General features: G+C 46.4%; 2 protein-coding genes across 6 annotated transcripts; one reads left to right on the forward strand and one right to left on the reverse strand.

The window, feature by feature from the left end:
• Nucleotides 1-2,615: 2,615 nt before the first annotated feature.
• On the reverse strand, nucleotides 2,616-25,189 carry TMEM176B (transmembrane protein 176B). Of its 3 annotated transcripts, none has more exons than XM_043589907.1 (9): nucleotides 24,977-25,189; nucleotides 15,121-15,366; nucleotides 10,211-10,371; nucleotides 7,021-7,226; nucleotides 5,181-5,291; nucleotides 4,765-4,821; nucleotides 4,312-4,542; nucleotides 3,290-3,409; nucleotides 2,616-2,953 (listed from the first exon to the last, which is right to left on the reverse strand). In XM_043589907.1, the coding sequence occupies exons 4-9, from the start codon at nucleotides 7,219-7,221 to the stop codon at nucleotides 2,861-2,863; spliced, it is 813 nt and encodes a 270-aa protein (XP_043445842.1). In that variant the 5' UTR covers nucleotides 7,222-7,226; nucleotides 10,211-10,371; nucleotides 15,121-15,366; nucleotides 24,977-25,189; the 3' UTR covers nucleotides 2,616-2,860. The 3 variants fall into 3 exon arrangements, with proteins under 3 accessions (XP_043445842.1, XP_043445841.1, XP_043445840.1); XM_043589906.1 differs by having other exon boundaries at nucleotides 7,021-7,229; XM_043589905.1 differs by lacking the exon at nucleotides 10,211-10,371 and having other exon boundaries at nucleotides 15,121-15,227.
• On the forward strand, nucleotides 10,680-15,191 carry TMEM176A (transmembrane protein 176A). 3 transcript variants are annotated; one of them, XM_043589908.1, is made up of 7 exons: nucleotides 10,680-10,810; nucleotides 11,567-11,768; nucleotides 12,233-12,343; nucleotides 13,434-13,490; nucleotides 13,662-13,883; nucleotides 14,422-14,529; nucleotides 14,894-15,191. In XM_043589908.1, the coding sequence occupies exons 2-7, from the start codon at nucleotides 11,571-11,573 to the stop codon at nucleotides 14,933-14,935; spliced, it is 738 nt and encodes a 245-aa protein (XP_043445843.1). In that variant the 5' UTR covers nucleotides 10,680-10,810; nucleotides 11,567-11,570; the 3' UTR covers nucleotides 14,936-15,191. The 3 variants fall into 3 exon arrangements, with proteins under 3 accessions (XP_043445843.1, XP_043445844.1, XP_043445845.1); XM_043589909.1 differs by having other exon boundaries at nucleotides 11,571-11,768; XM_043589910.1 differs by lacking the exon at nucleotides 12,233-12,343.
• Nucleotides 25,190-26,167: the final 978 nt, after the last annotated feature.

The raw sequence follows: 26,167 nt of genomic DNA on the forward strand, positions 1-26,167 counted from the left end.
TCTCTCTGGCCCTCCCTGGCTTGTGCGCTGACTCTCGCTCTCTCTCTCTCTCTCTCTCTCTCTCAAAAATAAATAAAAACATTAAAAAATTAAACAAACCAAAAAAAGAATATAGGCTGCCTGGTAGAACTAGCCACTCTCCCCACTGTGGTCCCCTACACCAGGGGATGGCAAACTTTTTCTGTAAAAGGTCTGCTAGTAAATATGTTAGGCTTTGTGGGCCATTCAGTCTCTGTTGAGGCCACTCCACCCTGCCTTTGAAGCAATGTGTAAACAAATGGGTGTGGTTATGTTTCAATAAAACTTTATTGACAAAAACAGGTGACAGATGGGATTTGACCCTCAGGGTGAAATTTGCCAACCCCTGTTCAGTACTCTGAACATATTTCTGTCTCATCTCTGTGACCTTTTCTTCCACAAGCTTATTTACAACCCTCTCTCAAGGACGAGGTGGTAAGGGCCCTGGGGAGACAGACACAGACCCTCTATTCTGAACCCCCATGTGCAGGGCCATCCTTCACACATTTTAGCAGCTCTGCATCTGTTCAGCACAACCCAGTGAGGCAGCACTGTGTGGTGGGTGAAGGTTGAAGCTCTGAGCCAGTCTGCCTGGATTTGAAGACCAGTTCTTCCCGTGGTCTGCTAAGGAGTGATAAATCCCACCTCACAGAGATTTCATAAAGCCACATGAAGGTACAAGGCCGCTGGCCACGTTGGAATCAGATAGCCAGACTCACTATCACTTGTTAACTCTACAGACCATAACCTGCTTTCTTACCCTTCAGAAATGCTTACATCTATATATTTATAATATATTTTTATAGGTGTATAAAGAAAGTGAAAAAAAGGGTCTCCTGGGTGGCTCAGTCGGTTGAGCATCTGACTTCAGCTCAGGTCATGACCTCACGGTCTGTGAGTTCAAGCCCCGCGTCGGGCTCTGTGCTGACAGGCTGGAGACTGGAGCCTGCTTCGGATTCTGTGTCTCCTTCTCTCTCTGCCCCTCCCTTGCTCATGCTCTGTCTCTCTCTCTCTCTCTCTCTCTCTCTCTATCAAAAATAAATAAAACATTAAAAAAAATTTTTTAAGTGAAAAAAAATTTTAGCTATTTTCCTTTCTTTTTCTTTTTATTTTTATTTTAGAAAGAGAAAGGAAAAATGCACAAGAGGAGAGAGAGGCAGAGCGAGAGAGAGAGAGAGAGAGAGAGAGAGAGAGAATCTTAAGCGGGCTCCACACTCAGTGAGGAACCCAATGCGGGGCTTAATCCCACAACCCTGAGTTGAAATCAAGAGTCAGATGCTCAACCGATTGCGTCACTCGGGCACCCTGAAAATGAAAAAAGTTGTAAAAATTCCTCATATCATTTAAAATGAAAGTGAAAAATAATAGGTATGTGCATGTGTGTGTGTGTGTAGAGGGAAAGAACTAACAAATTACTGCAGAAAGAAGAGAAAGAGAGGCGGAAGGAAGGAAGGAAGGAAGGAAGAAGGAAAGAAGGGAGGGAGGAAAATGTCTTGTTCCAGGGGCACCTGAGTGGCTCAGTCAGAGCTTGGAGCCGTCAGTTAAGCATCCGATATAAGCTCAGGTCATTATCTAGCGGTCCGTGGGTTCCAGCCCCAAGTCAGGCTCTGTGCTGGCAGCTCAGAGCCCGGAGCCTGCTTTGGATTCTGTGTCTCCTTCTCTCTCTAACCATCCCCCACTCGTGCTCTGTCTCTCTCTCAAAAATAAATAATTAAAAAATTTAAAAAAAAAAAAAGTCTTGCTCCATGCCTCACATAGTCCCATAAATCCCAAAGAAAGTTATAGTCAAAATTATAGATGCTTAAAGACAAATTCAATATGTAAAAAGATTCTAAGTACAGTATATGAGAATTATTTTCACTTTACACTGAATAGAAGGAAATCAAAAAAAGGAAGTTTGCCACTTGGGGATTGTCGCGGCCGGCGCGACAAACACCGAGGTCAGGGTCCTGAGGGAAGGGGAATGCAAGAAAAAAAGAGAGAAGAAAAGTTTGGGAACTGGAGGGTCCCCTGGGCTGATGGCCCAAGTGACGGCTTTATTGTTGCTGTACACAATCTTTTATAACCAGACTCTTATGGGTTAGGTCATTCTAAGAATAAACAGGTTTCACATAATTGCTGCCCACCAAAACATTTAGTTCTGTGTTTCTTGTGCATTTTCTAGACGGGTCACAAGACCTTGTTGATAAGATTGCTAGCAAAACACAATTCCCATGTTTGTTTCTATCTGACTCGGGGTAGAAAAAGGGAGGTAGCATTACTGCCAACACCTGCAGACCACAGTCTTCAGGAATTAACTCTCTCAGCCTTGACAAGGCTTTCGTATGCCCTTGAAAGTGGGGGAATGGGAGGGGGAACCACCGGGTTGGCTTGAGTCAACAGGGAACGTTGCTCGACCCGGTCTCAGCCTGGCGCCGGGGCCTGGCCCCCCACAGGGGATATAGAGCAGAACATAATTAAATTTAGTCTTAGTGGGACTTTGTTTCCATGTCACAAACTGGCCCTCATTTAATTCAATATGTATCAACACAGAGTAAGTCGCTTCACAGCACACTGTGTGCATAAACAAAGGGAGACCACATCTTTTCTGGGCAAAATGATGTTTCCTGTTGTTTCTGTTTAATTAGCTCTGGAGAAAATGCGACAACACCTGTTCAATGACTTGAGGCCACTGCGATGGGAACAGTGGGAAGAGGAGGAGGGCCGGGACAGTGGCCAAAAGAGAGGCAAGTGTGAAGGGCAGGTCAGCAAGGAGTCCTGGGGAGTGGGTGCTGTCCTCCCCAGTAGCGCTGGGCTACTCCCATCAGGGACATGTGGGAGCCCAGGCAGGGTCTTTGGCGGCTCACAGGATGATGGCATCCATGGTCTTCTCCTTGGAGGGGGAGGGAGGCGCTGAATTCTCTCCCAGTAGCTTCTTCTCTGTTCCTTCCTCATCCTGAAAAAACCAGGGAGAAGTCAATAATTGTGGGAGAAAAGACAGGACCTTGTTAGCTTCATAGAACTTGAAATTGGGAAAAAGAGGAGGGGAAGGAAAAGATACAGAGGAGGGTGAGCTAGCCAGAGATCTGGGACAGAAAAGGGCAAAGGAGGGCCTGGAGAGGCAGAGGGCAGAGGCCAACCCAGACGCGGTGCTGGCACATGCTCCTCGCACAGCAAAGGGCTCAGCCATGTTCCAGAAAGCAGCTGAGCCATGCTCCCTGATGACCCTCCATGTTCCCAGAGCTTCACCAAATAGACCCATTCTTTCCCCAGTGCATCCTCGAAAACTCACCAGGGGCTGAGAGCTCCGGCCACACAAGCTTCGAAGACCCACGCTCAGGGAAGCCAAAGATACAATGACCTGCAGGACACAGACAGCCAGGAGCAGAGCACGAATTCCTAGGAACAAGTTCTAGAGATGAAGGAAGAAAAAGAGATAGTCAGGAGTCTGCTCCTCTGATTCTGCTCTTACAACCATCTTATCAACCCAGCCAGGTATCAGACTCTGTCCAACCAACTACTTCCCACAAAAACGGAGTGCATTTTCCAACTACTGGACAGCAACAGCTCTACGCCATAGTGGTCTGCAATGTGACCTTACCACACCTTATGAAGAGGCAGGTCTATTTCTCCACCCCTCGAATCCGGAACAGCCTATAATTGTTTTGAACAATAAAATACAGTGGAGGGTGACACTATGCCTGGCAGTTTCCATTTCCTGCCTCTTGAAATATGCACAGTGAGATACTTCCTGTTGGAACCTAGTTGCCATGCCATGAGAAGCCCAAGCCCAAGCCGCATGCAGGAGCCATTGTAGGCTCTCTGGTTGATGGCCTCAGCTGGGCTCCCAGCCATGTGAGAGCCATCTTGGAGATCCAGCCCAAATGAGCTCTCAGACAACTTCACCCCCAACTGACATCCGACTACAACTGCATGAAAAAAACCCAAGTGAAGACTGCCTGAGTCCAGCCAACCCACAGAATGTAAAAAGTAATAGCAAGTTAGTTTTAAGCCACAACATGTTGGGTGTTGTGTTATACAACAATAGATAACTGGGACAGGGGCACACCAGGAAAGCTAGAAGGGTGTTCCATGATGTCCTCTCTTCAGTGTCTCCTCTTTGCTCCTCATTCCCTTTGATTCAGGGAATTCTTATGCCATGAGGGTCTGAAATATGTCTCCAGCTAAGTTAAAACCTCCTGAACCACAGACCTAGGTCCACGCTCAAAAAGCCTACATCTTTGCCCTCCGGTGCCCTAGCTCCTTGGGAATAGAGCCTTGTGATGAATCTCTGGAAGACCAGACTCTTCTCACCATCAGTATTTGCATGTAGGTTTTACATCTATCCTCTGTCCAATGTGACTTGTGATTTCTTTGCCATGTCTCTTGGTACCCAGTGGTTGTGGCAGCAGGTTCTGGGTAATCACACACATAGTCGATGTCATAGAAGCCATCACTTTGCCAGGTTAAGCTATTCACACAAAGGACAACAGCAGCCATGGCTGTGGCAACACCAGCCAGCATGAGCAGACCTAATATGCAGCCCTAAAAGGGAGAAGTGCAGGGGCTCAGACCCTCCTTATTAAGGATAGAGCCATAAGGTCCTGGCTCCAAACTTGTCTCTTTTTCTTCACTTCCTGGCCCAGAAATCCCTCCCCATCCCCCCAGTAGCAAAGATCCCAAGGTATCAGGGACCAAAGGGAAGAAGACCGAAAACTAGGGCAGAAAAACAGACATAGGAGGGGGCAGAGGACACCCAAGACTCACTGAAAGTTTTCCCCGGTGCTTCTCATAGACAATGGCCCCAGCTCCTGCTACAATAGCCTGGAAAGACAAGACACAGGAAAAGGCCTCCAGTTTACCCTCCTGAAATGACCCCTCATTTATTCCCAGGACTGCTGATTTGAAGCAGGATCCGAAGGACTGACAAAGAAAGTAAGCATATGGACACTTGTGATGGGCTCCATTACAGCTGCCCCATCCTTCCCAGCCTGGCCTTAGGGAGGGAAGTAGAGAGTAAAAGGGTTTTTGCTTGTCCCTTAAGGCACCTTCCTCATGGCAAAGGGGATTTGGATCTGGGTGTTTGGTTTCTTCCCCAAATCCCTGACCCAGATCCAAAGGAACTTTCTCCTCACCCATAACCACTTGCCTCCCACTGAGCTTACAGCCCCTTCCTTACTCACCACAGACCCTGCCCAGAAGGCGCAGCCTGAAGCACACAGCTCTATCCAGGGCCCTAAGCACAGCAACACTCCAAGGGCACAGCTCACAGCCCCCAGCAATATCTGGGTCACCTGAAAGACAAGGTGAAAAGGCAGGTCCCTTTCCACCAGTCCACAGGCCCCAGGAATGGCCACCCAGCTCCTACCTAGCTGTCTTTCCTCTCCTTTTCCTGTCTTGACCTCTCTGCAGCTCTGATTCTAGAAGGTTCTGGCCCCTTTACATCCATGAACCAGCAAGCATATCATGGCTCTTCACCATCCCTCTGATGTGAATTCTTATCATTACTTTTTCCTAAATATCACACTTTGTCATCCTACCTGATGATTCTCACTTTTTTCTCCTCATTGTCCCTTGGGAATCCCATCATCCCATCCAAGATGGGATGAAAGGACTCCCTTCAAGGGAAAAAAAGAGTTGTGTTGGCTGACAGCTTTCAGTGGTCAGCATTTTCAGGGTCCCCTCATCTTTCAAGCCATGGGCACACTCTTTGGGGATGGCCAACTGGCCACTGGTGAAGCAGGGCAGTGGTATGAGGGCCACTTTCATCCCACGTGGCATCTGATAATGGGCAGTCCTTGCTCTGGAGCCCCGTACTGGGCTGGCAGAGACCTTATCGGGACTGCATCATGCCCTGGTGGCTCCCTTTGCCAATCTTTCTCCCTCCTTTTTCATTTCATAGCTGTCACACTGTGACATTGCACATTGAACTCTTGACTCAGCACCTCCTTCCTGGAGACCCAACAGTCTCTTGGACGTCAACACCTACACATCCCGGCAGCATTTCAGATCTGTCATGTCCAAGTTCCACACCTCACTTGCATTCCCAGTGTCTTATTCCCCTGACTTCCAGGACCTCACTTCCCTGGTCACCCACACTCCAAACCTCAGCATGTCTTGGATTCCTTTCCTCCTTTTTACCCCAAGCCCACCCACTCCCAAGTAACAGAGACATCATTTACAGATAATGTCAACTCCTCTGTTTCCTTGTCATTTCTACTGTGACCCAGGCAGGTGCAGACCCTCCACCCTTCTTATCTGGACAATTCCCAGCTGTGAGGCAGCCCAGAGCCCAGGTTCCTGCTCAGAAGCCACCCACAGCCTTCCCACCACTGATGCTGATTCAGGACAACTTCTCACCTTGTCACTCAAGGCTCTCAGCAATAGGGTCCTAGGCTGCATTTCCAGTCTGATCTGCCAGAAACCTCATTCTTTTTACTCTGACGGGACTTGCCCGATGCATACTCTCTTCTCCTTCCTTGTTCCTGCCATTCTCCTGACATGGGATTTTTTTTTTCTTCCATCTTTCACCTCTGTCTATATGTACTCTTCCTCCATTCGAGGTCTGGCTCAGATGCCAACTCCTGCAGGTCAATTCCCAAGGATCTCACCTGCTTTACCTTTAATTCTAGTTATGCGTGTAGTGATCTGATCCCCTCTGATGGATGTTGAGCACTTTTAGGTTACAGCCTAGGGACTCTCTCTGTAATTCTCCCCGAAGTGCTTATGATATTGCCTCACATCTGCAGGCCCTCAGTTCACATGGGTTCCATTCAACTGAGCTAACAGCCCCCAGGGATTCTTCCACCTATCCCCCGCCTCCAGCTGGGACAGCCCGTGCTGTATGTACCAAAGAAGAGGCCCATCATTCTTTTCCATCTAAGTGTGTGGGAAACCTGCTAAAACTTTCTTTTCCCAAAAAAGATGGGATACAATTAGTAAGTTCTCATGAGGAGTCAACCCACTTTTTTTCCATCCTATGGAAGGAGAGTTACCATCCTCTGCAGTACCTGCCACTCTTACCCCCAGTGCCAGCTGCCCATAGCTCATCCTGGCCTTGAAAGGGCTAGTGTCCAGAGGATGAGAAAAAAGCTCCTTCAGGGAGGCCCCAGCTTTGAACAATTGTGCCAAAGCTGATTCCTGGTAGATGTGGATGCTGATGTGAGTGGGCTGGGACAGCGTAGAGGCCACATCGACTCCATTCACAGTCACATTTTGGGTCATCCTTCCTGCTGGGAAGAAGATGTACAGAAGTGAGGTCTGGGAACCAAGTAAGATAAAAAGGAATATGTCACCTGAGTGAAAGGAGAGAAAACGGTCCCTTGTCAACATCCAAAGGGTCTTTCCAGAGCAAGTATCAATGTCACCGTGGCCTTAATCTGGGATGCAAATCCAAATCACCTCTAGAGTTCTTCACCACGTATATTCTTGGGTCTCTCCCCAGAATTGTCTGATATGGTTTGTCTGGGTCTTGGGTTGGACAAAGAAAGGAATCTGAATTATTTACTTAGTATACATATTTACACATGACACTTCCATATGGTGAAAAAATTCAAAAGATATAAAAGGGTATACTTTTAAAACCCTCCCTCTCTTCCTCTCCCACCACCAAGTTGCCTTCTAGTCAGAAACTAATATTACCATTTTCCTCTATGTCCTACAATGACATTTTTTGCACACAAAAACATATAAAAATATTCTCTTCCCCCTTTGTCCACAAATGGCAGGATACTACATACACTGTCTGCACAATGATTTGTTCACAGAACTGTATTCAAAAATGATCCTTTCTCACTCATTTGTCCAGCTGCAAAGTATTCTGTTGTAGGAACGCATCATGAATTTTAAGCAGTCTTCTATTGGTAGACATTTATTTTCTCTTGCAAACAATAATTGTCTCTTACAAACCAGTGAATAATTGGTTACAAACAATTGGCAGGTAAATGGGATAAGCATTTGTCACTTGAATAGATACTGCCCTCTATGGAGCTACCCCATGAAATTCACACTTAGGAGCAAGATGGAAGAAGGTCCACTGCCCCTCTCCATGACCAGAGGAAGGTGTCAGCAAATCTTTAAGTCTTTTTCGAATGCATATCAGGAAAATTACATTTCATTTTAGATTTTAATTAGTTTTATGTAATATACTGCCCCCTTCCAGTGTATATCTCAGCGACATTGGACAAATTCATACATTTGTACAACCCCAACTACAATCAAGACAGAGAACATTTCTATGTTGCAAAAGGTTCTGCAATGTTCCCTGCCCAGTAAGCCCCCCAACCCCTGGCCTGAGGCAACCACTGATCTGCTTTCTGTGACTATTCCAGTATAATTTCAATCCATAATTCTCTTATTATGAATGATATTGGTCATTGTTTCCTATGTCTAAGAGCCATTTTTTTCTCTTCTTCTGTGAGCTCTCTGTTCATATCCTATGTCCTTCTCATTTTTACTGTTTTGTTTTGTGTAGGAGTTCTTTGCGTATTCAAAAAATTGCCATCTGTGATATGATTTCCAAATATTTCTTTACAATTTCACGTTTAAATGTCAATCCATCTGGGATTTATCTTGTAAGTTGGAATGTATGGGTCCAAGTTGTTGTGGGGTTTTTTTCCCCAGATGGTTAACTTCTGAAGGATAAGGTCTGTTTGAAGAATATATTATCTTTGTCCTACTGATTCAAAATGTTCCCTTGAGCAAAAACGAAATTCTCATTGGAATTCAGGGCTATTCTAGTCTTTATACTCCACCCATTGGTGTTTCTGATGAGTCGGGTACCATTGCCACAATTTTGATTATGAGTATAGGGTTTATGGAGTGCCTGGGTGGCTCAGTCAGTTGAGTGTCTGACTCTTGATTTCGGCTTAGGTCATGATCCCAGGGTCATGGGATGGAGCCCTGTGGGCTCCGTGCTGATCATGGAGATTGCTTGAGATTCTTTCTCTCTCTCCCTCTGCCCCCTTCCCTGCTCCTCTCCCTTCTCTCTCCAAAAAAAAATTTTAAAAATTTTAATGAGTATGGAGTAAATTTATTTTAAAAAATTAAATGAGGAGCACCTGGGTGGCTCAGTCGGTTAAGTGTCCGACTTCAGCTCAGGTCATGATCTCACAGTTTGTGGGTGCGAGCCCCACATCAGGCTGTATGCTGAACGCTTGCTCAGAGCCTGGAGCCTGCTTCAGATTCTGTGTCTCCTTCTCTCTCTGCCCCTCCTCCACTCGTGCTCTTTCCCACTCTGTCTCTCAAAAAATAAATAAATGTAAAAAATTTTTAATTAAATGAATATGGAGTAAATCTTTAAAGAGTATGGAGTAAAAATGAGGATATTTAATTGAGTTATTTCATAACCCTTCGTGTTATTTTTTTCTTTCATGGCCATTTTTGCTAGGTTACTTCTCCATATGCACTTTGGAATCAACTTGCCCACCTCCAAAAGCAACCCTCCATAGTAATTCTAATGGGCATCCTACTTCAGCATCAATGATGGAAATCATAATCATATCAGTAACAATTCTAACAACAACAATGATGGCAATCCTAAAGTCTTCCTTTTGTATTCTATGTTCTTTTCAGAGCAGTGCCATACTTGCACCTACCTGTTCTTTTTGGAGGTAAAAAGGACAGGTGTTTGACAGTTCTGCAGACACACAAGGAGGTTCAGACTTATTGATAGACATACATAAGGACGTCCGGCTGGATTCCAGCCAGATCTCCCCTGGGGTCCCAGGAGCCAGCATCACGGAACAGCCCTCTCTGAGCCTCCTGGGAACCACCACTTCCCCCAACACATTACAATCCCAGCTCAGCTGAGCCCCCTGCTCTACCTCTGGACCAGGCCAATCCCATGAGAACTCCCCTCCCACACCACCAGACCCCTGCTACATCAGGGCCCTCCACTTTCCAGCTTCACTCTGAAGGACTTCTCACCAGCAAACCACCTGAGTCTCAGCCACTGCACTGGCAATGAAGGTAGGGTGAGGCCTGGTGAGGTGATAGAGAGCCAGGCTGATGCAACCAGTACATGTCCCTCCCTTCCCCAGGTCACATTCTGTCTAGGGCATCCCGCCACCCCCAAGCAGGTCCTATAGGAACTGGGAATGGGGGCAAGCAGCATCCTGTGAGGTAGGATGGGGGCTTTGGGAACTGGCTTTGGAGACTCTGCAAGAGAAATATGTCCTGTGGTGAGAGTCTCCAGGGAAGGGGCCCTGCTCACCTGCTGTCCTCTGGGAGCCCCTGCCAGGGCGTAGGAAGAAGAAGAGCAGAAGCCAGGGGTAGAGGGAGGAGGGCCTGACCTTCAGCACCGCAACTTCCCAGAAAAAGGCTGAGGCAAAGGGGCCCCTCTGGGGGGGGTCCAGTCTTGAGTAGATAACCAGGCTGGTGAGGGGTGGAGGAAAGAGACTGTGTGTATGGGAGTGCACACACATACACATACACACACACACACTCACAGCACTGGCAGATCTGTGTTCAGAAAGCACCTGCCCAGGTGGCCATGGGGGAGAGGAAAGCTTCCCAGGGTTTCCCTGGGCTGATCACCTCTATGGACTCCCAGTCCACCCACTTTACCCCCATGCTCTCCAAGCTGGAGCCCAAGGATGTACTGGCAGCTGGAAACCCCCCACACAGGGGCCCTTCTGCCTGGGTTGTCTTCCAGAGAGGCTGCGGCTAAAATTCAGCCTGCCCCTCCTCCACCCTGCCCCTCTGGTGTTCTATCAACCTCTTCCTCCATCCGCCTGGTGCCCAGCTCCAGCTCAGCCCTCCCTGTTGGCACACTCCCTGCCGTCCCCCATCTGGAAACCCAAAGAGAGAGCAGGTGAGGCAAGCCCACAGCCAGGCAACCCTTTCCCAGGACTCCTCCCCACCGGACTCCCATCCGCCCCCTCACAAGCCTCCAAAGCCTGGTCCAGAACTTGCTGAGGACGGTGGGAGGGAGGGACCAACTGCCTGTGGAGAATGGACTCCAGGAAGGTGGCAGGAGCAGAAGGCAGGTGTGTCCCTCTTTGATACCAAGCCAGTCTGGCCTTGACCTCCACCTCCACAGGCACACAACTTGGTCCTTCCTTGTGTGTGATGTGTGTGGGAGTGGGGAGCGCAGCTTGAACAGGCCGTGCAGAGCTGAATGGCTGTTGGTAGAGAGGGAGGTGTTTAGGGGCTGAGGGGGGTCCCCGGGCCCTCTGTGGAGCACCTGCGGCAACAGAAGTTCACCTGGAAGCCGGTCACTTGGGTTCTTCCCAGGAGCCCAAGGGCTCCGGGTGGGGACCGCGATGGCACATGCAGGTTGGGAAAAGAGTCTGGAGAGGTGAGGAATACAGGGCACTGCTTGGTCCAGACCTCAAGGCCGTGGGAGGATGGGGGGACAGCAGGTCGAGGGTGAAGGGAGAGGCTCCAGCGGGCTCAGCATTTGCCACAGCACCAGGAGAGTTAGGCTGTCCTGACAGGACACCTCTCAAGAAAGGGCCAGGGATGTAGCTCTGTGATCAGGGACCTCCACCAATCCCAAAGGCCAGTGAAATCTTTGGAAACATTCTGCCAATGCTCTCCCTGACACTCCCTTCCTCCTCCCTCCCAGAAAGATGTCCACGGGCATGGGGACAGTAGACAGTGATGAGGTGGCTCCTGGAGCCCTGCAGCCCACCCACATTGATGTGCACATCCACCAGGAGTCAGCTCTGGCCAAACTCCTGATAAGTGGATGCTCCTTGCTTCGTTCCCCCATCTCCAGCGACCTCTCCCAGACCAGGAGCAGGAGCCGGATACTGGTGGCCTCCTGGGTGAGTAGGGGCCCAGAGGGGTGCCCATGTTCCCCACATCAGGAAAAGAAGAACTTTCTTTTGCTGTGCACACTCCTTACCAGCCTCTCTGAATCAGATGCTGAGCCAATTTTATCTTATTAGAAATCAAGATCTCCTGTGCTCCATTTCTGACTTTTTTATGTACTTACTGGCCTTCTCCATAAAAGCTGTAGGCAGAGTGGGCTTTGGGCTAACAGGGTGCAGGAGAGACATGGCCATTTAAAGTCCCACCTGGTGGAGCCCTGAGCCATCCTCTCCCCTCCTCCAGACCCAGCGTGGGCTGGCTCTCCCTCCTCTCTTCTCCCTTCTCCATTTCTCTTCCATAGGGGGTTCCAACTGTTTATACCTGGAATCCTCAAAGCTGCCTGACACTTGGGGGCAGAGGGTTGCTCCTGGGCCCAGGCATCTGGGAATCAGCTCTTAGTTCTTCTCTTTTCCTCCAGGTGGTACAGATGGTGCTGGGGGTGTTGAGTGGGGTTCTAGGGAGTTTCCTGTACATCTTCTACTCTTCCCCCTTGTGCAACTCAGGAGCTGCCATCTGGACAGGGGCTGTGGTGAGTGCGGCAGGGGGATGGTTGACAGGCCAAGAAGGGGCAGATTCACCTCCTATCAGAGGTGATAAACCACCACCATCAGCACCAGCACCATCATTCATGGTACTATAAATGTCAGCAATCAAAAAGTCCTTCAGTTATTATAGGCTGAGAATGCAGATGAAAAAACAGCCAAGGACAGTGGTGGTCTGTCCAAAGTCGACCGGCCAGCTATCTTGGTTTCCTGCCCTGGCCTTCTCCCACCAGGTGGGCACTTCACCCCAATTCAACAAATATCAACCAAAGCTCTAGGACAGAGCTGATTTCCAGACACTTGCATTGAGATGAGGAGGAAGAACATACTAGAGAGTGTATACAAGATAAAGTCAACTCTTCATCATTTCCTCGTGCCCTGTGCGGGCCCTGTACACAGTGGGAATCCAATAGGGGTCACTGAAAGCCAGTGATGAATGTCAACAGATGGGTGTATGCAACAAGGGCTTGGGAGCAGGTCATGGTAGCACTGAGGGGCCCTTTGGCATGCCCACATTCACAGAGTAATAGCAAAACACACTCATTTATTGAGAGAGGAGCCAAAAGTAATCATCCTCATCTACCCAAAGGCAAAACACTCAGATTAGTTCTAGAATTGCCAGATAGGATTCGAATCCTTCTGTCTACCATGATGTACTAGATGTCCTGTTCTATCAGCCTGGGTTGTGGGGTTGCTGAGCACCTGCTGGGACAGATGCCTGGACTAGAGACCACCCAGAGACTCATCCTGCACTCAGAGCTTCTCCAATATCCTAGGGCATCCACCATCTGGAACTTTCACAAAGCACCATTGCTTTAAAAGGAAGGTTTTGGAGAAGGGAGGGAGGGCTCTCCAATGTCCCTAAAACAGAGGATCCTGCCACCTCAAGAGTTTGATCCTGGCCCAACCATCACCATTAGCTTACTACAGATGACAAAGCTTAGCTCAAAACTTCAGGCCCACCCGCAGTGCGCCAAGGAAGGACCAGCCCATGTCTGGCTCTGTCTGATGGGGTTACTGGCAGCTGAAAGGCTTGTATCTGCTGTGTTAGCCCTGCTCTCATCCATCTCTCCCCAGGCTGTGCTGGCTGGAGCTGTTGCCTTCATTTATGAGAAACGGGGTGGCATCTACTGGGTGAGTTTGGGGAAGGGCAGGAGTGGGGACCAGGCCCAGAAGCTGGAGGCCACCCAACCAAGCCTTCTGCTCAAACACACATAGGCTACATGGGCCTACCCCTCTCTCCCCAACTGAGTTCCCAGAGACACTGAGTCTCCAAGGTCTCTCTCTGCCTCCTCTGCTCACCAGGCCTTGCTGAGGACCCTGCTCGCCCTGGCAGCTTTCTCCACAGCCATTGCTGCCATCATCATTGGGGTTGATAATTTCTATAAGGGCTACTTTGATTTTGGAGACTTTATCTGTGATGTCTCCTCGAGCACCTGGTACAGGGGCACCCCACCCCCCAGCACTCCGAGTCCAGAAGAAGTCAGAAGGCTGCACCTGTGTCTCTCCTATCTGAACATGCTGAAGGTAGGGTGGCAAGAGGGAGGGGTACAGCTGGCAGTGGGCAGGAAAGACCAAGATGGAACACAAGAGTAAGGCTGTGTTACCTGTTCTGCACCTAGCTTGACTAGTGTCACCACCAATGTGGCATTAAACAAACTAGAAATAGTTCCTGGGATTGTGGGTGTTATAGATTTGTGGAAAATACAAACACTGAAATAATAATAAATGAATTAACCTTGTGAGTGTGCAAAGTACTGCAAAGGCATTAAATGCATGTTCTCCCTTGATCCTCTCAAGCCGTGGGGCTGCTGGGACACCAAATCGTAGCCCGAGCCCTTCACTGTCGGAACAAGGACACTGAGGTCTGATGAGAGGGGTTTCTGGCTGCTCTCTGCGTGCTGGACTCGTTTACCCCCCATGCACAGCTCCTTCCTCAGCCCCTCAAGAAGCTACAGACTTGAGGATGAAGGGGTAGAGAGAGACCCTAGGTTGGAAATGCATGACAGCACAGAGCACAGATGGCAGCACTTTGGTGATGACAGATTTGGTCCTCTGTCCCCAGGTCCTGTTCATAAGTTTTCAGGCCATGCTCTTGGGGGTTTGGGCTCTGCTGCTTCTGGCATCTCTGGTCCCCATGTGTCTGTACTGCTGGAAAAGTCTCCGATGTAAGGTGAGTCCCTAAAGTATGCTTCTGTGTTTGGGTGGAGAGACTGTCCAGAGGAGACAGAGATGGAAAGCGCATGGCTTGGGGAGGAGAAAAGAGCCCTTACAGCGAGTCCCAAGGGGCATCATGCCTGTCTTTCTACACCATTGGTGGCCCAATTCAGAAAGCCTCACTCCTTGATCAAGTGGTCTCCACGATAAGGACCCCAGGAAGGCAGGGAAGTCCACATCCATGGTGAGATTCTAGGGATCTTTGCGTCAGTTACCAGGAGGCTAGTGTTGGATCTGGTTGGCTCCAGAACTAAGCTGCCCTGGAGGAAAGGATTTGCACCTTCTCTCCCTGGGCTATCTTGCCCCTCTGCCTCCCTTAGGAAACAGACCAGAAGAAACTGCTTCATGTGAGTGAAATCTAGCCTTGCTTTTCCTGAGTGTTCAAGCCTTGACTCTTTCTGAACTGCATGTTCCTGCCTCTGGCTCCTGGGAGAAGGACAAGACTGGGGAAAAGAGATTCTGCAGCAGCTCCAGCTATCCTGCCTCCACTGCCGTGCCCACTGCCTTGCCCCACTGATCGTGACAGAAGCTCTTCTGGCTGACTCACCTTCACCATCCCGCTCTGCTTCCCATCCCTCCTGAGCAGTGATGCTAATAAATATCCTACTGTTGCTCCCAGCTTCTTGCACAATTCTTCCAGGGAATTTCTCTTGGCTGGGAGAGGTGGAGGAGAATGAGCTGATGCAAACCTAAGATGCTCCTCCCTCTCCCAACCTTCCATCTGGGTCTGGAGTCAGTGGCCATGAAAGTAGCCTCTCTTTGAGGATGGTTCTGGAACTGTACACCCAAGTGCCTGTGTACAAAGGATGAGGCAAGCGGGGGCTCTGAGCCCTGCTCCCTATGATTCAGATTTAACAGAGTGAATGCTGGGCAAACTGAGAATTAGTTTTGTTTTTTGGGGGAGGGAGGGGTTGTTGTTTTTTGGTTTTTTTGGCTGTTTGGAAAAAGTGAGAAACAGAAGATGTTATCATTTTAGAAATTATTTTCTTTTAGGGCGCCTGGGTGGTGCAGTCGGTTAAGCATCCGACTTCAGCCAGGTCACGATCTCGCGGTCCGTGAGTTCGAGCCCCGCGTCGGGCTCTGGGCTGATGGCTCAGAGCCTGGAGCCTGTTTCTGATTCTGTGTCTCCCTCTCTCTCTGCCCCTCCCCCGTTCATGCTCTGTCTCTCTCTGTCCCAAAAATAAATAAACGTTGAAAAAAAAAAGAAATTATTTTCTTTTAAAGATAGTTGAGGAAATAGAAACCCTGAATAGTTTCCCCATGAAAAAAATACCTAGAACTTTTGGAAACTATATGAATCATATATTTTTAAATTCATGGCTAACTTGAATAGGCTACAATAGAAGTAGGAGCATGAATTCAGAGAGCTGAGTCTTGATATTATGATCTGCCTGTCTGGGACTTCTATGAGCACCCACACATTCAGTGTTGCCTTGGAAGGATCCATAGAACTTGGCACGAGGTTGTACTCATGGCTGTACTTATTACAGCAAAAGGGTCCACAGCAGTATCAACCAGGGACAAAGGTGTATCAGGTAGACTCGGGAGGAGTCTGGGTTCAGGCTTCCGATATCCTCCTACCAGTAAGGGAGGGACAATAACACAGTTCAAAGGTGGGGGAAGGATAATCAAGTATCCCCCAAACTTGGAAGGCACTTTGAGACTGGAAAATGAAGGAGGCACTCCATAGCATTTACACAGAGTTTTATTCAGGCTAACATACTCGCAGGGGGTCCACGACAGCTGCAAAGTTACTCTCCACAAAGTCCAGACCTCAGTCCACAGATTCTGTCATGAGACCAAAGGGTTCACATGCACCTCAGATGGTTTATATGCTCCTAATCGACAGATACCCTTTTATTAGGTCTTGAGGCACCACCCGGGCATCAGGAAAGGGAAAAACTATGTTATCTCTACCAGATGTATGGGGGGCCAAAACAAGCCTCCTCCATCCCGACATTGGCTGGCATTTCTGATCTAGCAAACATGAACAAGATGGGGGACCAAAGATGGAGTCACTATTATCAGCACTCCTACAAACACATATGCAGTGTTTCTGCTCAGAGAAGCCCACTGAAGTCTCAGAGCCCAGGGTTTTTACTGGAGGCTGTTCACGTAGACAGTCTCTCCACTTGCACAATGACCACAGTTCAAGGCTCTCAGAAGAAAAGCAGGTGTCCACCTCAAATCACATTGTACAGTCCAAGAAAGTTGATACAATGCAATTCAGTGCTTCCAGCACACAAAACAACCTTATAAGTATAAGAACATTCCAAAAACCAAATTCGGAGAAGGCAGCCCAGAGCTAGTCCTTCGAACAGGGCCTTGCAAGGAGCAGCCTCTATGTTAATGTTTCCTGCTCACTGCTGTAGAGGCATCTATCAAACTCTGTAACCCAAAACTGCAATTCATAACCATGCTAAAGGCAGCCATCAAATCCTAGAGTCACTTAAATTGGGGAGTCAAAGTGAAGAATCCTGTATATAAATGTGCAATTTCAGGGAACAACTAGGGGGGAAATCCACCCTATCAAAGTATGTGACGAGCAAACTCTTGGTGAAAGAAGTGACTGGAGACCATGAAAGCAAATCTACTCTAATATAGACATGGGGCTTGAATTCCTACTGCTTGGGTGATCTGAGACCCTGAGAAAAGAATTCAAAGTCCTCAAGATGGTAGTGACCTTAGACACCTGTCAGAAACCAATTGCAAATTCTGTCAGGAGAAATTCACCTACATCCTTGGACCTCTAAGAATTCCTAAAAACACTGTTTCATGGAGAGAGAAAGAAAGAAAGAAAGAAAGAAAGAAAGAAAGAAAGAGAGGAAGAGAAAAGAAAAGAAAAAAGAAACTGAAATTCAGCATAAATTTACAAACATCAAATCAGGAACACAAATCCTTCAGTCATTGCTATTTTCTTATCTAAAAATAGCATGCTTAATATGTTTAAAGAAATTTTAAAAAAGAATTAAAGTATTGGCAAAAATAAGAGCTTGGCAAAAATTATTAGATTTTTTAACCCCAAAGACAACCTCTAGAAATGAAAATTATAGTCATTAGAATAAAAACCCTAGTAAACAAATTAGACATAGCTGCAGAGAGAAATACTAAGCTAGAAGATAGGTCTAAAGGATTTATCTGAAATGCAGCTCAGACAGAAAAAAAGAAATGGAAAATAGAGAACTACTTAAGAGATATTTAGATTTGATGTATGGACAGAATTCCAAGAGGAAGAAATAGAGAGAAAGAAAGAGAAAAGTAAATAGAGAGAAAATCAGACATAAAGGCTGAGGAATTTTCTGAATTAAGAAAACACAAGAGGGACACCTAGGTGGCTCAGTCACTAAAGCATCCAACTTCTGCTCAGGTCATGATCTCACAGTTTGTGAGTTCAAGCCCTGTGTCAGACTCTGTGCTGACAGCTCAGAGCCTGGAGCCTGCTTCGGATTCTGTGTCTCCCTGTCTCTCTGCCCCTCCCCCGACTCGCGCTCTGTTTCTCTCTCAAAAATAAAAACATTAAAAAAATTTTTAAACAATTACACATTTTATATATAATACAAATATTTTGTTATATAAGAATTAAATTGCTCTGGCTCTGTTAAAATCAGACTTTAAGGCAGAGAGCATTCTACAGAAGAAAAGGCCACTATGGTCAATTCAGCAGAACTTGTTCCTTCTCCCATTTTACTCATTCTCTCCCAGAAGCAGGAACCTGTACTTCCAGCTGGAAGAGCTGTCTTATAACGAGGAGGGTACCATCCACAGGCTGGAGACGGTGCAAAGGAAGACCCAAGGAGCCTGTGCCTTCCACGGCATGATTGCATGTGCCAAACCAGCCTTGGATTGCTTACCTTTTAATATCTGTCTATGAAAAAAATTATTTCCTTACTGATTAAAAAAAAGAGAAAATAACTTCTTAAAGAAACCATTTACAATAACAAGGAAACTGTAAGTTACCTAAGATCAAATCTATATATTCAAGACATTAATAAAATTAATGGAAACTGTTTATGAATACCTAAATAAATATAAATTCATACACCATGTCAACAGAAGGGAGGACTCCGTTCTGTAAAGATGGCATCTTGCTCCAAATTGACTCATTAATTCAATGAAATTCCAATCAAAAATTCAACAGCCTTTCTTAGTTCTTGCTTAGCCAATTCTCAAATTGATACAGATCAAAAGACCAAGAACAGGGACGTATGGTGGCTCAGTTGGTTAAGTGTCTGACTGTTGGTTTCAGCTAGGTCATGATCTCACAGTTCATGAGATAGAGCCCTGAGTTGGGTGCTGCGCTGAGCATAGAGCCTGCTTGGGATTCTCTCTTTCCCTCTCTCTCTATCCCTCCCCTGCTCGTGCATGTGTGGAAGTGCACGTGCTCCGTCTCAAAATAAATAAATAAGCTTAAAAAAAAAAAAGACCAAGATGAGCAGACAATCTCAGTGTCCCATGAAACTCAAATAAGGAGTTGGACCAGGGGCGCCTGGGTGGCTCAGTTGGTTAAGCATCTGATTTTGCTCAGGTCATGATCTCATGGTTTGTGAGTTGGAGCCCCACATCGAGCTCTGTGCTGACAGCTCAGAGCCTGGAGCCTGCTTTGAATTCTGTGTGTGTGTGTGTGTGTCTCTCTCTGCCCCTCCCTCTCCCTCTCTCTCAAAACTAAATACGCATTTAAAAAAAAGGGGGGGGTGGGGAGTTGGACCAGGTAGGCATTCAGACCAGATAGCTCCCTGGCTGGCAGAGTCAAACCAGAGACAACAGGGAGAATAATGCAGGAATGGACAAGTTTTGGGTCAGAAGTAAGAAGACCTGAGCACAAATCCCAGCACTGCCACTTACTAGCTCCTCAACATTGAGTCAGTTACAATTACCTCCTGAGCAATATAGTCTTTTCACTTTTAAAATGAGGACAATTGCAGGGCACCTGGGTGGCTCAGTTAAGCGTCCAACTTCAGCTCAGGTCATGATCTCACGGTTTGTGAGTTTGAACCCCACGTCAGGCTTTGTGCTGACAGCTTGCTCAGAGCCTGGAGCCTGCTCCAGATTCTGTCTCCCATTCTCTCTGCCCCTCCTCTGCTTGCACTCTGTCTCTGTCTCTCTCAAAACTAAATAAACATTAAATTTTTTTTAATGGGGACAACTGGGGGCACGTGGGTGGCTCAGTCGGTTGAGGGTCTGACTTCGGCTCAGGTCATGATCTCATAGTTTTGTGAGTTTGAGCCCCGCATCTAGCTCACTGCTGTCAGTGCAGAGCCTGCTTCATATCTTCTGTCCTGCCCCTCTCTCTGCCCCTTCCCCGCTTGCGGTCTCTCTGTCTCTCTCAAAAATAACTAAATCTTTAAAAATTAAAAAATAAACTAAAACACAGGCAATTGTACCTAAAATCCATGGTTAATGTAAGGATTGAGTGACAAATATAAATATAACAGTGTCTAAAAAATTGGACAACCCACGGTACAAATTTGTCAAAGCAATGTGGATTACTGGAGACAAAATTGGGGAGAACAGAAAGTACTCACCAATCCCCAAATCCTCTCTCCTCCTTCCCTCAAAGGAGGTAAAATAATATCCCCAAATGGAAATACTATCCCCTCCTTTGAACTTCTAGATTTGCATTAGGGAGACCAGAGCTAAGCCATCAGTGGACCTGAACTGTGCAGGCACAGTAGAAGGTGTGGTCTGCTGTGCCTAGAAATAGCAATGGGGTGCCCTTCCTCAGAGATTAGTATTGTTCTCCAGTTTTCATTTTTCCTTTATTCCTTATAATAGGCCCCCTGGGTGTTAACTGGGCACATAACTTCTCAGAATGCAGACTAGATTTCTCAATCTCTTTTCCAGCAAAGTATGATCAAGTCACTCAATTCTAGGCAATGAGATTTAGGAGAAAGTAGTACGTGCAGTTCCCTGCAGCACCCGTGGAGGGGTTGTGTCCTCTTCCCACTGTGCCGTCTTTCATGATGTTTGGAATGCAGGTGTGATAGCTGGGTCCAGAGCAAGCCTTCTTAGACCAGAAGGTGATTTGGGACTGGAGTCCATTCACTGGAGAACAACAGGACAGAAAAAGTGTAACCCATAGTACAACATACTCAATCCTGGGCTGCTCGCCTAAGTGTTTATGTGAGAAAGAAACTTGGGTTATTTTACATATTCTGTCACTTACAGCCAGATGTTACTCTAATTAATACAATTCCCCTCAAAAGAGTGAGAGCTAAGCCTGTCTAGTCAGCATATCGTGGATAAAATCCTTCATCTAAAGAATGAGTATGTTGGGCACCTGGGTGGCTCAGTAGTTCAACATCCAACTTTTGATTTGGACTCAAGTCATAATCTGACCACAGTTCATGAATTCGAGCCCTGTGTCAGACAGGCTCTGTTCGAACAAAGCAGAGCCTGCTTCTGATTCTCTGTCTCACTCTCTCTGTCCCTCCCCCCACCTTTCAAAATAAATAAATAAACATAAAAAAAAAAGACTGAGTATCTCCCAGAGCAGAAGCTGGAAAGCACAACTTGATTATAGCTAATTGAAAGCTGATTATATATCTTTTTTTTTAAGTTTATTTATTTTGAGAGAGAGAGACAGACAGAGCACAAGTGGGGAAAGAACAGAAAGAGACAGGGAGAGAGAGAATTCCAAGCAGGCTCCATGCTGTCACCACAGAGCTCATGAACTGTGAGATCACGACCTGAGCTGAGATCAAGAGTCTGACAATTAACCAACTGAGGCACCCAGGTGCCCCTGGTTATATATATTTAAAGAAGCATTGTTTGGGCCTACGTGGATAACATGAGTCATAGAAGAAAAGTGGGGTATGATCAACCAGCATCAGACCAAAGACTGAAATGGTCAGGTTCTTATTTGACTTGAATTGTCTGGATCCTGTGCATGTCCCCTTCGTATCCTACCACCTGGGTATGCCGAGGACGGTCCTATCACCCCCTAAAGAAGGGCTCTGCTTTGCTCTGTCCAAGCCCAGTGAGTGGGAGGTGAGCTATGGTGACCCACTGACCATATTCCTTCTGGCCCATAATACAGCCCTGGCAGCAGCCTCAGATCTGGTGACTTCTACATTTCCCTAGACTTGCTCCTAACTCTGTACCGACTTCTGTCAGAAAGGGTTCCCATGACTTGCTGGAGGGCAATCCAGTCTCTGATCTTCACGCAGGGATGGCTGTCTTGACCATTCCTGACACACCCAGCTTCGTACTTGCCCCTCAGTACTTCAAAATAAAAGAATGTGTTATTTATACCTACATATCTCAAAACTAAAAAGGAAAGCAGGGAGATGGATAAGAGGAAAACCAGGGTAGGGGAATCAGGAATGGGGAGGGGGAAAGTGTGTCTACAGAGAATTGCATAGAGGTCTGCAGTAGTGGTCATAGTTTCTTCTTAACCTAGGTGGTAGACGCATTATGATTATGATTACAAAAATTGCACATAAACATTTTCTTCCCCCTTCTGTTTGAATGATATAATCACAATAAAAAGTACACATCAAGACTTCCTTTGCTTGAGTTAATTTCAAAACAATATGAAATAATGACTAGTGCAAAAGTCATTCATCAAATCTATTGATGTAAAACCTATCAGCAAAAATTGAATGGACCTTTGTTCTTCAGGATGCCCAACTCGGAAAAGTATCAAAACCTGTAGGAACAATGAGAGACAGCTGCCTGCTCAAGAGTGATGAGTCCTTAGGAATGATGGGGGTGACAGGCCAACTGTGGTCCCAAAAAAACCACTCTTTTTGTCAGGGTCCATGCAAAAAATGGACAGCACACTCGAAGTGGATCATTTGAGAAGTGTTTGATAAAGGGGCTATGTACAAGGGTGCCAGCAAACTGTAGGGAACTGTATGTGATCATGCCCTACTGGGGTCCTTAACCTAGGGGGATCAGGGAGGGTATCATTACTTCTCGGCCCAAAAGATGAGGAAAGGAAGCAATTGCTGTGTTTCAGCCAGACACCGAGAAAGTTGACAGAGATGGTGCTTGATTTGAGCTGTCCCCTTCCAAGAGACACACAGCCAGCCTGAGATGAACTTTCAGGGAGGAATCCTGGCAAGTAAATACCCAAAGTACCTCTCTCCGATCTCTTGCTAGTGTTTCCTATTGGCCAAACCCAGTGGGAAGTCATAGAACACGAGAGCTTACTGATGTGATCAATATGAGACTCTCCTTTGGGGCACACAGAAGGCTAGAGAAAGGTGGAAAGACTATCTGGAGAGGTAAATGAAAGCTATCCAGAAGAATGACTTTTGCTTGTGTGAATAAATATGGTTGAAAACTTCTCAAATTTGGTGAAAGCCATAAACCTCAAGATTCGGGGAGCTCAGTGAACCCTACACAGAACAAACTCCAAGAAGCAAGCACAGACATATCAGGATCAAACTGCTAAAAACTAAAGAAAGACAAAGGAAAAATCTTGAAAACAACCCAACAAAAGTGACCCATTACCTACCAAGAAGAGTGATCCAAATTTCTGTGGTTTCTCATCAGAAACCATGATGGCCAGAGGAAGTGGCACAATATTTTTTGTAATTGTTGAGTACAGGCACAATGTGGAACAGAAACTGTGACTAAACAAGGTGTAGTGCAAGGGAGTCTTGGGGGTGATGGTGCTATTCTTTATGCTGATCATGGTGTTGATTACATGAATCTATGCATGCATTAAAACTCACAGAACTGTTCACAGGGGGAAAAAAAGTCAGTTTTACTATAATAATAATGAGATAAATTTGAGGTAATTTGCCTATCTCTATCTCAAAGTCTCAGAGTCATTTCCAGATGTATATCCTCATTTTCCCCATCAAAACCGATACTTCAAGGGGCGTCTGGGTGGCTTAGTTGGTTGAGCATCTGACTCTTGATCTTGGATCATGTCCGATCTCATAGTTTGTGAGTTTGACCCTGCACTGGGCTCTGTACTGACAGTGCAGAGCCTGCTTGGGAGTTTCTCTCTCTCCCTCTCTTCCCCTCCCCTGCTTGTGCTCTCTCTCTCTCTCTCTCTCTCAAAATTAAAATAAAATAATAAAATAAAATAAAATAAAATAAAATAAAATAAAATAAAATAAAATAATAAAATAAAATAATAAAATAAAATAAAATAAAATAAAAACCAAATACCTCAAAACTAATCTTAGCTGTATTTTCAAATAAACAAATTGCTTTTGGGTTTTTTCTTTTAATTTTTTTTTAACGTTTATTTATTTTTGAGACAGAGAGAGACAGAGCATGAACAGGGGAGGGGCAGAGAGAGAGGGAGACACAGAATCTGAAACAGGCTCCAGGCTCTGAGCCGTCAGCACAGAGCCCGATGCGGGGCTGGAACTCACCGACCGTGAGATCATGACCTGAGCCGAAGTCGGACGCTTAACCGACCGAGCCACCCAGGCGCCCCGAGTTTTGTTTTGTTTTGTTTTAAACAAAAAGCAGGGATGACGTGACTTCTGATTTCCTGCAGAAGAGAAATCCAAAGATCCCGGGACTCTGTGAGGCTGTTGGGGCAGAAGAGGGGGGAGTGGGGGGAGGGCTGAGGAAGAGCCGTGGAGGTGACTTGTAAATGGGCCAGGTTTTTCTCAGAGACTCAGATCTGCCAGAGGCAATAAACAAAGGAGGTTGCCAGATTCTGACAGTAAAAGACTTCTGTGCAGAAGGGCAAACTGAGTTGACATTCGTTTATCTGAATAAAGAATGGAAAGAATTTACATCCAGCCAAGCCATAAAAGGACTGATTCAGAAACACTATGGAAGAGAAATTCATACCATCTTTAGCTTGAGGAAGAAAGCAATTCACCAGGGCCTTTATTTCAACTTTGCAGTTGGTTCTTATGACGGTATGCTTTTCAAACTTAATGACTGAGTTCAAAAACAAAACTAAAACAAGATTCAATTTAAATTCAAATCCCCGAAACAGAAATCCCCCTTACAAGCCACACAGATGTGATTAACCTCGCCACCTAGTGGCTACTAAAAGTTTTGTTCAGAAGAAACTAGAAGAGTAAAAAGTAACTTTTTTTCACACAATTCTTTGAAAACTAGGAATGCACTTTTGAACAAATATCTACTAATATCTCCACGTGGCAGGCACTGTGGGTAGTGGAAGTGAAACTAAATAGGTTGGACAGTCCCCTGCCTTGCCCAACCCTGGTGACACTGAGGAATAAGATCCAATAAATCATGACATTTTCCCCCTCCTCTATCAGGCATGTCCTTACGCCACCTGCTCCTCCTGAGCCAATTGGTCATAATCATGTTATTACATTCCAAATACTCCAGATATAGAGGGGGAGGGGTGCTTCCTACTGCTCTACTGTCTCCAGCCAGTTTTTTCCGTGTCCCACCTCATCTGCTCCAGGGACACAATTCAGGAGCCAGATATCCCAGTTCTGAGTTGGACTCACCCTGTCACAGCCCACCCTGCCTGAGCATCCATGGAGATGTTAGCTCAGTCCTGCCCCAAGTGGCACACAGGTCGGCTCATTGAGAAGACCTTCCACACTCATAAGAATGGTGGGGGAGCAGCCTTCTGGAAAGCTCTTCTTGGAAAATTGGGATCCATGGTAGAAGAACCCCAGGAGTGGTCTCTCTCCTCCACCCAACCCAGCCAAGTCTTAGGTGTCAAAGGAATCTGTCTACCCCACAGTGGAAGCATTGTGACCCAGGCCCCAGAACAGAACGTCCTGGGAACACAGCTCCAAGCCCCCACAGTCTGGTCACCTTCAGCACGAAAGACAAGAAGGGTTTCTGAAACAGGACATAAAAAGCATTAGCCATGTAGAGGAAAAACTGAAAATCCAACTACATTAAAATTAGAAACTTCTGACCCTCAAAAAATAAATGAAGAAAACAAAAAGATTAGCCATATAGTGTGATAAAATATTTATCAATACATATAATTAACAAAGGTCCAGTATCCAGAATGTGTTCAGTTGAACCATATGAAACCACCTGTTTTGTAAGTCAAAAATGGTCAAATACTAGAGATTTCATATGGTTTAACCCAACATAAAGAATTCTTCCCTCTCTCTCTTTCTGTCCTCCTCTCGCTCTGAATACATAAATAAATTCAAAAAGTGGGGGATGGGAATCTGGGTGGCTCAGTTGGTTAAGTATCCAACTCTTGATATTGGCTCAGGTCATGATCTCACGGTTTTTTAGTTCGAGCCCTGCATCGGGCTCTGCCCTGACAGTGAGGAGCCTGCTTGGCATTCTCTCTCCCTCTTGACCCCTTCCCCCCACACACAAAAAAACTTTAAAAAAAAGAATTCTTACAAATCATAAGGCAGACAACCCAATTTGAAAAATGGCCAAAGATTTGAGCAGACACACTACATAAGAGGAAATCCAAATGATGAATAAGTTTACAAAATGTGCTCAACTGGGGCGCCTGGGTGGCTCAGTCAGTTAAGCATCCAACTTCAGCTAGGTCATGATCTCACAGTTCATGGGTTCAAGACCTGCATCAGGCTCTGTGCTGACAGCTCAGAGCCTGGAGCCTGCTTTGGATTCTGTGTCTCCCTCTCTCTCTGCTCCTCCCCTGCTCACACGCTGTGTTTCTCTCAAAAATAAATAAACATTTTTTTAAATCTTTT

Source organism: Prionailurus bengalensis, chromosome A2 (genome assembly GCF_016509475.1).
Source record: "Prionailurus bengalensis isolate Pbe53 chromosome A2, Fcat_Pben_1.1_paternal_pri, whole genome shotgun sequence".
Taxonomy (NCBI): Eukaryota; Metazoa; Chordata; class Mammalia; order Carnivora; family Felidae; genus Prionailurus; species Prionailurus bengalensis.